Source organism: Phascolarctos cinereus, unplaced genomic scaffold (assembly GCF_003287225.1).
Source record: "Phascolarctos cinereus isolate Bilbo 61053 unplaced genomic scaffold, phaCin_HiC Scaffold_4;HRSCAF=312, whole genome shotgun sequence".
NCBI classification, from domain to species: domain Eukaryota; kingdom Metazoa; phylum Chordata; class Mammalia; order Diprotodontia; family Phascolarctidae; genus Phascolarctos; species Phascolarctos cinereus.
Genome location: NW_027555847.1, coordinates 504,815,520 through 504,828,358, shown reverse-complemented (window position 1 = coordinate 504,828,358; position 12,839 = coordinate 504,815,520). Strand labels below are relative to the sequence as shown.

The 12,839-nt window shown below is 35.6% G+C and overlaps 1 protein-coding gene across 3 annotated transcripts in view; it reads right to left on the bottom strand.

Annotated features, from left to right (window-relative positions):
* ROCK1 (Rho associated coiled-coil containing protein kinase 1) overlaps positions 1-12,839 on the bottom strand; it is a 132,966-nt gene that overhangs the window by 36,736 nt on the left and 83,391 nt on the right. For all 3 annotated transcript variants that reach the window (XM_020970649.2, XM_020970650.2, XM_078153474.1), the window contains 5 exons: positions 6,298-6,433; positions 5,791-5,882; positions 5,402-5,648; positions 2,095-2,201; positions 906-1,056 (listed from right to left, as the gene is read on the bottom strand). In XM_020970649.2, coding sequence (XP_020826308.2) covers positions 906-1,056; positions 2,095-2,201; positions 5,402-5,648; positions 5,791-5,882; positions 6,298-6,433 — 733 coding nt within the window. The remainder of the gene's footprint in view (positions 1-905; positions 1,057-2,094; positions 2,202-5,401; positions 5,649-5,790; positions 5,883-6,297; positions 6,434-12,839) is intronic.

Here is a 12,839-nt window from a genome sequence, read left to right as displayed (position 1 = left end):
TATACATGTATATGCATACATATACACACATACTGTGTTTTCTCTTGCAACACGGCTAATATGGAAATATATTTTGCATGACTTTACATGTGTAATCGATACCAAAATTGCTTGTCTTCTCAAAAAGAGGGAAGGAGGAAGAGAATTTGGAACTCAAAATTTTTAAAAATGAATATTAAATTTTTTTATATTCAAGTGGGAAATATTTAATGAAATAAAAATGTATTACACATACTCTGTGTGTGTGTGTGTTTGCTTGCTGTGTTTAACATTTGTTAGATAATGGCCAAAGAAATTGTGGTATACAACTATGACAGAATATCACTGCACTTTAAGAAAAGATAAAAAATGGAATTTAGAAAAGCACACGAAAGATTTATATGAACTGATGCAGGGTCAAGAACAAAGTACCAAGAAAACAATACACAAAATGATGACAACATAAACAAAAGACTCCTTCCCCTCTCCCCACCCCCGGCCCAAATCGAAAACTGTATAATTATAATGAACAATTTTGGTCCCAGAGAAAAGTCAAGAAAAAAATATGTCCCTCTTTTCTTTGAAGAGGACAGGCATTATAAGTTTGGAGTTTTATATGACTGTCAGAATCAATTAATGTATTGGTTAATTTTGCTAAACTGATTTTTTTTCTTTCTTTTTTTATTCTTTGTTAGAAGAGATGGCTCGGTAGAAGATAGGTTAAGAAACATAATTAGGAAAAGGGTGATCAAAAAACAAAAGATGTAAAAATAAATAAATTTTAATATGTTGGGTTTTCTTTTGAGAATTAAAATACTGATATCTGATTGGAACTATAGTTGGTCAAAATACAAAGTTCACAAATATTATTTAAAGCTATCAGCATTCTGCTAATTTTATGGGGAAATAAAAAAATTAACACTTACCACACATTGCAACTGATTTTGCCTCTTCAATAGATTGATGCTTGTCAGTTAAACGGGCTTTAGTCACTTTATGCTCATTTACTTCCTGTTCTAATCTTTGCTGTAACGATTTTAGCTTGTAGTTTAAATCTATTTCCAAATTATTCTTTTCCTGCAATATAGGAGTAAGTCATTATGTAGTTACAAACTAAAAACTGCCATAGACCTCAAATATCAGCTATTCTCATCATTAATTATATGAAATAATGATAGCATATTTCATTAGATAGTTTTCCTTCCTTAAAACAGCTCCTAATGAACAATATCAATAACAAAAATCAAGGAATTTTTTTTCCTTTGAATAAACATTTTTTTTTGTCCTTTGGAATAGTCATCTATGTGTACAGAAATGTTCTTAGGAGCTTAAAGAACATCAAGCAGATTCATAGCTAGAAACAAATGAATATCACAATTCTTTATTTCTAATTTGTTGCTTCTTTCCTTATGGGTCATGGCTGGGTATGTTTTGGCAGAAGAGAAGCAAAAAGTATCAATGAAAAACTTGCCATTCTTCTTGGACAGGAAAACAATTTACACCCATTGGGATACATTGTCTCAATCTAACCTAACCCTGATTTCTGGAGCCTCTTTAACCAGCTATATCCTCTATTCCTTCTCTCTTCATTACTAGGCAAACTCAACTGGATACTTGAATTTCTAGTGAACCCACACAATCCTGGTGGGAACTGAGGAGAAGAGGGAGAAGGTTTGTCATAGGGATAACACACATTGCACCGAGATGGATATGCAGTATTTGGTTGTTCTTTTTGTTGGAAAACCAGGAAACAACAACCAAAAAACATGAAATTTGCAAGATAAGGAAATCTTAAATATTTTCAATTACTAGGCATTTTTACTTCTGCTTCTCTCTGTTTCTCGCACACAAACCCTTTCACATAAGATATAATTCCTTACTTGAAGCACTTTTTCCTCTCATTCATGTTTTAAAATTTGACAAAATATCTCCAAATAACACAAAAATATTTTAAACTTAAAATACAGAACCAGACATTATTTAATTCTTCCTTTTCACAGATTTAAATATTTACATTTTAGGAAGTTACTATTACTCAAAATAGCAATATCAAAAATATGTTTTTAATCTACTAATGTTATCTCCAAAAACAAAGTGAGATGCTTCCTTTCATACCTTTTCTGAATGATTAAGCATGTCTTGAGCCTCTTTTCTTTCCCCTTCCATTCTTTCAAGATTATGTTTAAGGTGTTTAACTTCCTCTTGTAAAGACGTAATTCGAGCTAACAAGAAAAAAAAAGGAAAAAAACATAAATACTCTGGATAGCATAAATTTTGCTTTGTTTGTTCCTCATCCAGATTAATCTGAATCAGAAAATATCCCTAATCAGATAAAAGTTATTCAGTATATTCATGCATAGACAAATGCAGTTTAGGTGCTATAAATGTAAAACGGAAAAAAAACCACCCAACCAAAAAATACTAGAACATGTTATCACCTAATATTAGTCTTTTCCTACAGGTAAATTTCTCTCATAGCTTTTCTGAATCTATTAATCTGAGGTTACCTATAGGTTATAGGTACAAACCACAAAACATGTCACATTCATATAGAACTTTAATGGATATGAAATGCCTTATATACAGTAACCAATCAACAAGCAATTATTAAGCACCTACACTGTGTCAGGCATTGTGTTAGACCCTGGGGACACAGAAAAGTAACAATTCTTGACCTCCAGGATTTTACAGTCTAGTAGGAGAAGACAACATATACATAAATAAGCATATATAACTTGGGAGGAGGGAAAAGCAGAGGTGTGTAGAAGATCCATTACAGGTATGGGGACAGCCGACACTGAGAAGGAAGATGAAGAGCCATGTTAATGTCACACTTCCTCCCTCTTGCCTCCCCTTTATGTCCTCTGACAAGGGGTAGGGATTTAAATCCTCTCCTTTCCATTTCTTCCTAGATGTTATATTTTTGTGGTATAAATGACAAACGACCCCTTTCTTTAAGAATCCCTTTTTATGCAATGACCTTGCTCTGAGCTACTCCACACACACAAAAAACATGGTATAATTATTTTTTGTTTTCAGCCTATGCTAACTCTTGGTTAAAACAACAAATTATGATCAGAAACGAAAGATTAGACTACATAAAGAACAATAAAGCCAGGATTAGAAGAATGTGTGTACTGGCTGAAAAGAGTAGATATAATTTAGGAGGGATTTATAATTAATGAATAAGCATTTATTAAAGGAAACCATGATCAATCACAAAATCAAGTTCTTTTTGAAAAGATTGCCATTTAAAAGTTTAAAAGTTTTAAAGTGGAACTAAAATGATAAAAGAATGCTGAAGTCATCTGTCGTGGATATTCTATAAGTAAGTATTAAGGCCTATATTATGAAGCCTTCTAGGAAACTTTCAGGAAAATAAGTATTAATGTCACCAATGACTTTTTTGTTTTATTTTCTGTAGTCAACCAAGAGGTTAATTTGTGTCTTTGTCTAATTTAAAGCACATCCAACTTATTATTTCCCAATTCTGAAATGCTTCCTGCTACATTTTAGCTAGTAACATATGTTTGCACTGACATAATATTTTATGGCCTATAAAGTAATTTCCTTTAAACTCTGTGCAGTAGATACTTTAGAGGGGGAAGAAGTGAAGCTCAGAAAGGTTAAGCTCTTTATTACTAGTAAACGTTAGAACTGGGCCTTGAACTTATTTTTCTAACTTCAAAAGCAGTTCTCTTTCTACCACACTACTGCTTACTACAAACCAAATTATGCGCTCCATCAGGACAGAGGCCATATCTAAGCTTTGTACATATCAGACATAACAGAGCAAAATTATGTCAATCTTTAGGCAACTGATTCATTATAAAACCATGTAAATAAATACTCAATATTCTTCTCTGTTATCTAAAAAACAGCTTCTAATCAGAGGTGAATGGAGTAGGTGGTAAAAAAATCCTCTTGGCTTTTTGATGCATAAAGTTAACACTTCTCATTGGTTCCAAGGTAACACAAAATGTACCTAAGTAGACGATTAATGTGATAATTTAAAGGTGTCAAGCATCATACTGTGATACTACAATAGAGTTGATTTTCTCTTGCTACGCTCTGGGATATTTTAAACCTCTAGCCCTGAAAATGATCTAGTTTGCTGTGATAACTTCAGAACCAATGGGATGCCCTACTTTATCTGCTTTCATAACCACAGAAATTAAATTTTATTGGTACTTATTAAATACCTAGGAGAAGGCACTTTGTTAGGCATTTTAGCAGATAAAATGACAAGTAAGACATATTTTCTGCTCTCAAAGAACTTACAATTTACCCTGGCGATTTTCTCCATGGAACTAGAGTTTAATACCAAACCTAACTTAGAAGCCTTACCCTATGCTTCCATACCACGATAAAGGATTAAACATCCCTTTTTTCCTGTGTGTTATTTTGCTATTGCCATATTTACCTATTCTACCGTGTCACGGTTGGCCTTAAAAGAAAAGAGAAGCATTTGGGAAGAACTGGACTAACAAAATCAGATATATCTGAGGCAATGATGTTTTGTTTCTATTCTTAAACCAGTACTTCTAGGTCTTACACTCCTTCGTCCTTCTCCTCACACAGAATTTCCTTAATACCTTTAGCACAACCCCTCCCAAATATTACTCTCTGCGTACAAAGGCTTCAACATCCACATTCTAATTCCTGCTGACATAATACAGAGCATAAAGCCATTCTCAGTCCTTAGTCCCTGGGTAGGTAACACTCCTTGGTGGTACATGACAGTTCCTGATTCTAATCTCATTGACTATAAGTCTTGTGTGATTCTAAGGAAGTTATATAATTTCTGTTCTGCAGTTTCCTTATTGGTAAAGCCATGTATTTTTCCATTTGTCTACCTTCTGGGTTTTACTTACCCTAGTGAGGGCAAAGTGAATTTTTTTTTAAGGCAATTGGGGTTAAGTGACTTGCCCAGGGTCACACAGCTAGTAAGTGTCAAGTGTTTGGTCTGAGGCCAGATTTGAACTCAGGTCCTCCTGACTTCAGGGCCGGTGCTCTATCCACTGCGCCACCTAGCTGCCCCGGTAAAGTGAATTTTAAAAAAAATTAAATATTTTAAGAACAGGTGGTGGCATTATGCCTTGAGTACACTTGAGTGCTGGGGTTGGAATCAGAAAAACCTGGACTTAAATGCTTCCTTGACATTCATTAGCTATGACTCCAGGTATACATTACTTCCTGTGCTTCAGGTAACTCTAAAATATATCTACTAAGAACCACAATCTGCACTGATGGAGGGAGTTACAATACCAAGAATTCCTCCAAGCCGATAAAGATCAAAGACTCTTTGTGTATTTGAGGAGTATAAGTCAAAAAAGGAATTATTACTCTGAAAGAAATTAAACTGCACCCACTTCTGGTTTCACCAAAGTACTCGGATCTGTACTTTTATTGAATGCTTTACCTTGGAGATCTCCAATCATCTCAGATCCATGACTTCGGTCTCTCCGTTCAGCTTCTAATGCAGCCTGAAGCTGGTAATAATCTTTGTCCACTTGTGATTTGGTTGTCTCTAAAATTCTGTTTCGCTCTTGCAGGTCTCTGTTCAGGGACTCTAACTGACTTACTGATTTGCTTAATTCTGTGTGGCTCTTTCTTAACCTTGCTGCTGTGTCCGATTCTGTCCTCAGTAAGTCGTTGGCTTCTTTCAGCTATTAGGAGAGAGACAAATGGGTCTTAGCTAAAGTACAAATTAAAACCACAAAACTGTGGTTTAATTAATATTAATTAAATTAATTAAAAATTAAAACCACAACACCAAAAAAAAAAATTGATTGCAAAAAGAAGCCTCACTTGCTTCTGTAACTGTGCCATTTTCTCATTTGTAAGCTGAGAATTCTGACTAATTTTCTTCAGGTCCTCCAACTGATCTTTTAATGTAGAAACTAGAAAAAAATGAACATAATATTTTAAAATTTCTCTCAGAAAAATAATGCTAAATTATTTTTAAAAATAGCAAATATAGTCATAGACGATGAATTAATCCACATTAGTCTTCCTCTATCAGGCTTCAAGACAAAAGATCTTGATTTCACAATGTAAAACTAAAAGCTGATTCCTAATTATGCTGCTACAGTACACACATATACATACTTTATCACTTTGCATTTAAGTGCCTACAATGTGCTAAAGCACTCCTTGCTAAAAGAGAAGACTTCTATATAAACTTAATTCATACTGGACATCTTCTGAATTACTTTAAGGAGCCAGGACCTTATTACCACAATGAACATCTTCATCTAAAACACAGTGTCATGGCACAGATCTTCAACCACAGTGTATTCCAAAAGTGCAGCTTACCCTCATTTTCAACATTCCGTCTCTTCTCATTCTCCTGTTCTATTTTTCTTTGGTACTCATTAACTCTGTGCTGCAGCAACATTTTCTCTTTCTCAATCTGAGACACTGTGGATTCTAAATTTTTTCTCTGATTTCCCTGAAATAAGAAATGTTAGTAAGATTTCTTACGTTATTGCCAATTTTCATTTATTTAAAATTTTTTGAAGGTAGCCTTAAAAAAATCTATTAAGGATTATAAGACATTTAGAAGCCAAAGAGATAGGTTTGGTTTTGTTATTTTTTTTTAATGTGAGAAAGAACTTTAGAATAACTAGAACTCTGTAACACTGAGCTGCACGTCCGCTGCATGAGACAGAGAATTTCAGCATTAGAAGTAAAACCTCCACAGTGGATAGAGCACTGGCCTTGAAGTCAGGAGGCCCTGAGTTCAAATCCAGCCTCAGACGCATAATACTCACTAGCTTGTGACTTCAGGCAAGTCGCTTAACCCCAACTGCCTCCGGAGGAAGAGGAGGAGGAGGAGGAGGAGGAGGAGGAGGAAGAAGAAGAAGAAGAAGAAGAAGAAAAATCTCTTGGAAATGGGGGAAAATCTTTAACTGTTTTTCTATTTTTTTCTTGAATTTAGGAAAAAATGGAAATATATGCAATGCTTATTCCTTCTGGTGATCTCTACAGACCTACAGCGTTAATATAAAAACATGGAAAAATATATCATCTTTTTCTGCTCACAAAATTATTGTTTGGCATATTAAATTTAAAAGGATCATTTTAATCAAGATAATAATTCCAAATGTACTGGATGAATAAAAAAGTAAACTAAATTAGTAATTTAATTATTCCTCAAATTTGTTACAAAATGAGCTAAAATTTGCTAAATTTTAATCAATAGAGCATCTTAGTTTTCTTTGCCAGTTTCTAAGCAGACAAAAACTTGACAATGGAATAGAAATCAAAATCACAGTAAAACAAAGTTACTATATTTTCTGTACTCAATGTCCCATCACTCAGATGCAAAAACCAAAGGAACAGAGGAAGAAAAATAATTCAATAAATATATTTTTTTTGCCACATCAAATTCTATCTCATCAGTTTCATGTTCTGAGCCATCACTACTAATAACCTGTTCTAATGAATAATCTCATAATGGACTTCTAACGTCTGAAAGTGTGCTTGGATTGAGACATTCTACTTCTTTACGCGTTTGTTTATTTCTTGATGTGTTATCATTTAAACAGATCAATTCCTTTCACAAGCAACAGAAACCTGAGAAGCATAAAGAGTGATAGGCTGGGAGCCAAGATGTCCAAGTAGCAGGAAGCAGTACAACATACTTCTCTCCACTCAACCTCCTGTACCTGCCTCAACTTCTCAAAACAGACTAGAAAGTGCACCTGACCAAATCCTGATGGGGAAATCCAAGAAAAAGTCACAGTAAGTCTTTTTTTCCAGCCAAAGTTGGCATAGGGAAACAGAAAGATCTAAGGACATTTTGATGGGGATGGGGTCTGTCCAGGAGCAAAGTACCAAGAAAAGGCTGCGTACTGGGGCAAGAGGAAGTCTCAGACTCACATGTAGGCACCCTCAGACCCATTCCAGGAGAACAATGAGAACAGATACTGACTGACAGCTTTGTTGCCTAGTACCTAGCTCTGGGTCACAGATCCAGGGAGGTAGCATTTTTATAAGGAACAGTCGAAATCAGTGAATAGTATACTGAGAAGGAACAACTTCAGAAGCAAGCGGCAGCTGTGCAGCTCAGACCCCCAGGAAGAGAGTGAATCTCAGTTCCAGCTTCTAGCCCAGTCTAGAAGCCTGCAGAAGAACAATCAGGGCAGGAAACACAGCCCAAAATGAGGCTTGCACACTGCTGTCACTCTGAACCAACAAAGGTTCCCAGATGGCTGATAGGGGCTGAGACTAGCGGCTGTCTGCTGTTACTTAGACCCAAACCCAAGTCAGGAATTTACAGAACTCAGACCAAGGGGTCACCAATCAGACTTTGCCCTAGATCAGAACACATAGTGAGCACGGAAAACTTACAGGTCTCTGGCATGAGCTGTCCCTCACAGCCTGGAATAACACCAAACAATATCTCAAGAAAGCAATAGCAGGGCCAGCCCAGATATTCCCTCCAGAAATGCACAGAGCCTGGCCCTAATACCAAGTCAGGAAGGAGACTGGAAGAAATGGGCAAACAAAAATAACAATCCCATCATAAAAAAACTATTATAATGACAGAGATGCTCAAGATACAAATCCAGATGAGAATGAAAGTCTCAAAGAAAAACAGCTTGGGCACAAATTCAATTAGAATTCCTGGAAGAAATGAAGCAAAGCTTAAAAAAAGAGTTTAAAAAATTGGAAAATAAATGAGAGCCACAGAAGAAAGAATTATAATTGGCATTAAAAATTTCAAACAAGAGGCACAAAATCTTGCCCAAGTAACAAATTTCATGAAAACTGTTGTTGCTGTGTCCAACTCTGTGACTCCATTTGGAATTTTCTTGGCAGAGGGAGTTGAGTGCTTTGCCATTTCCTTCTCCAGCTCACTTTACAAATGAGGAGCCAAAGCAAACAGAGTTAAGTGACTTGCCCAGGATCACACAGCTACTAAGTGTCTAAAGCCAGATCTGAACTCATTAGATGAGTCTTCCTGACTCCAGGTATGGCACTCTATCTTCTGCACCACCTAGCTGTCACTGAAAATTAGAATGGATAAAACAGAAGCCAATGACTTCACAAGGTAACAAGAAATATTAAAACAAAGTCAAAAGACTGAAAAAAAACTGAATGTGTCTTATGACAAAAACAATTGCAAGAAAAAAAAAATTAAGAATCACTGGATTACCTGAACACTATGATCAGAAAAAGAATCAAGGCATATTTCATGAAATCTCAATGAGAACTCAAAGTAACATTATAGTCAAAATTTAGAGCTTCTAGGTCAAAGGAAAAAATACTACAAGAAGCCAGAAAAAATGAATTTAGTTACCAAGGAGCTACAGTCAGAATACATGATTTAGCAATCACCTCTGTAAAGGAACGAAAAGCTTGGAATGTTACTCCAGAAGACAAATGGCATAGACTTGCAGCCAAGAATATAACTTATCCAGCAAAACTGAGCATAATCCCATAGGGGGAAAAATAAAACTTAAATGAAATAGAGAATCTGTAAGCATTCCTGAAGAAAAGACCAGAGCTGTGTATAAACTATGAGAGGGCAGGGGGAGCAGCTGATACCTGAACCTCATTCTCCTCTAACCTGGTCAGAGGAGGAAAGAACGAACACATACACACCACACACAGTTGAGTATAGAAATACATTCACTCATTAGAGAAATGGGAGAGAAAAGGGGGAAGTGGACTTAGAGGGAGGATAAGTTAAGGGAGAGGTTAGTCCTAAGCAAAACAATAAAGGTGTATGAAAATATTTATAGCTCTTTTTTTGATGCAAAAATGAATGGGAACCTGGGAGGAGGAAATGTGATGGAATATTTTTGTGCTGAAATGCTGAAGGGGATGGTTTCAGAGAAACCTAGGAAGACTTGTACAACCTAACAGAGTGAAGTGAACAGAACCAGGAAAACAATTTATACAATAAAGTAAAGACAAGTAACTTTGAAAGAATCAGGAATTCAGATCATGATGAGACACACTATCTACTACTTGACAGAGAAGTGAAGGACTCAAGAGTGCAGAATGAGACATATTTTTGGACATGATCCAAATAGAAATTTGTTTTGTTTAACTAAATGTAACAGTGGTTTTGTTTTTCTTTTGTTCTGATTTGGGAGCAGAACTGGAATAGGAGGGAGAAAAGTCTGGTTTTTGTTGATTAAAAAAATAAACTTTGAATGAAATATAAAATAAAAAAAGAATCTGTTAAGTTATTAAAGAAATCAATTTATTAAATGCCTTCTTGTTATCCATGTATTTGTTAAACATAAATAGTTCTTTCATCAAAAAAGGAAGAGGCTATGCCATATAAAATCTCTGCCACCATTTCATAACAATTATACTGGGCAGAGTAATAGATATTACAGAATTAAAATGGAAGGGAGATGAAAGTTATATCAATTCATTTTGCCTAATTTGTACAGTACTTCGCAACTCCTGAAAATATCTTTCTAACATCAAATGCAAAGTGCACTGTTTGTTCTATGGCTTGGCTGGATATGGTAGCTGTTATCACCACGCATATATCATGTCTTGCACATCTCAAATTATGTAGATTAGAAGCATAAATGTACTACTATTAAAATTCTCAAGATACTCATTTATTATTTTTCCTCAAAGAGTTTACTGGATTTTTAATAAGCTTAAACAATATTGCTCCTTTTCTTCAAAGCTCACTACCTCAGATTTTCCACATCATGATTTTATTCTTTGCATCCTCTCATTTCTGTTGTTTCTAAGAGTGGAAATACTATATAACTTCTTTCATTCCTCCAAAGATTTCTGGTGTCCAACTTTATGCTATTAAGAGGCAAAAGGAAGGCCCTCCGTACATGTCTTTTTGAGTAACACTTGGATAGTTATCCAGTATGTACTGTCTCACTGACTTTATGCTTTAGGTTAGAAACCTAGGAATCAAGTTACAACTTCTTTCCCATTCCAATTTTTTTTTAGAGATTCTCTTTTTTCCTCTGTTCTAAGTAATCACTATCTAATCTCTACCAGAAAAAAACTGATGTTACTGGCAGTGTTTACTCCACTCCCTTGAGGCCTAGTAAGGAGGACAGGAAAACATCTACCAAATTATGGAACAAAAATCAACAAAGAAACAGTCTACAATAAAAAACAGCACTGAAACCTTTTTTCTTCTGTGGAAAATGATAGTTTGCCTGTAAAGGTACAAGTGTATTTCACTCTTGCATTTGACAGTTATACTATAGAAACTACAAATATGATACTAAAGATACATATAAGAACTTTCATTCATCATTGCAAAAATATTTTTATAATTAAGAACACTCAGATTTTCCATGGAATAAAAAAGGTTAAAAGTGGATAAAGGTAGCATGGTGTAATGAACAGGGGGGTGGCCTAGCCTGGAGTGAAGAACACTTCGTTCAAGACCACCTCTGATTAAAATCAGCTGCTCAGGCATATTAGATATGTGACCCTGGGGCAAGTAGGGGAAACTCTCAGCGCCTCCAGACAACTCTAAGACTTTAAGATTCATTGATCTGCACTGAAAGATAAAGCTCCCTTCAGAGAGCTCCCAATACTTATCAAATAATGGATCTAAACTTTGCCACTTCCTCCCCATCCCCCATAACCATTCACGCAGGAGTGGGGTGATGAAAGCTTGAACTATACTGATGGTAGTGTGAATGGAAGGAAGAAGAAAGAGATGAGAGAATGTTGAAGAGGTAGAATGAATAAATTTGGCAATTGATGTAATATGTAGAATGAGAAAGAGTGAGGATGAATGCCTGGCATTTCAAACTGAGGTGACCAGAAAGATGGTGGCATAAGATAGAGGATTTTGAAAGGGAAGTAAGTTTGGACATGTTAAGTTTAAGATAACTATGGCACACCCAATTCAAAATGTCCATTAGGCAAACAGATATGTAGGAGAAAAACCTTATAACACAGGAATTAGTGGTAGGAATGAACTCAAATAGACAAGGAAATATTTTAAAAGGGAAGCAAGTAGATAGAAGGCCACTATGCAAAGCCACTATGTGCACCTAGGTGGTGCAGTAGGTAGAGCACCAAGCCTGTAGTTAAGAAGACCTGAATTCAAATTTGTCCTCAGATACTAACTGGGACCTTGGGCAAATCACTTAACCCCATTGTTCTAGCCAAAATAAATAAACAAAAAATAAAAAATCCAAATATTAAAGTGCTGTAGAAAGAAATTATTAATATTCTGATTATGATGTCGATGGTTTTGTGATCTCTTCATTATAGGTACTCTGCCCAAACTTGGAGAACACAACACACTCATGCCTTCACATCCTGTGAAACTCTTGTCCATGATCTACCATAAATTCTTCACAGGAAGTCTTACCCTATGAGTTGGCAGAATCTTCCTCTAGATTTCCTGACACTGCATAGATACACATGGAGTATGTAGGCTGTCCTGTTGTTTATCCCTTGCTCTCACTACAAGACCAGCTTCTCTCTTTTTCCAGTCATACAGATCTACTGAGATACCCTTTATACTGCTTTTCTTGTGTGACTTTTTGCTGTTAAGATGCTATACTCTCCTCATGTCAACCATGTGCCTCTTCATTGTCCTTTAGGTCACCTATAATTTTTTTTCCTAAAGAAGCAATACATGAATTTATTAGGAACTATTTTTGCCAACTATTTCAATTTAAAAAAAAAGTCATTTAAACTTCATTTAAAGCTAGGCAGCTAGGTGGTACAACAGTTAGAGAGCCAGATCTGGAGTCAGGAAGACCCAAGTTCATATCCATTCTCAGACACTTACTAGCTGTGTGACTTTGGGAGAGTCACTTAACCCTGTCTGCCTCAGTTTCCTCATCTGTAAAATAAGTTGTAGAAGAAAATGGCAAACTATTCCCGTA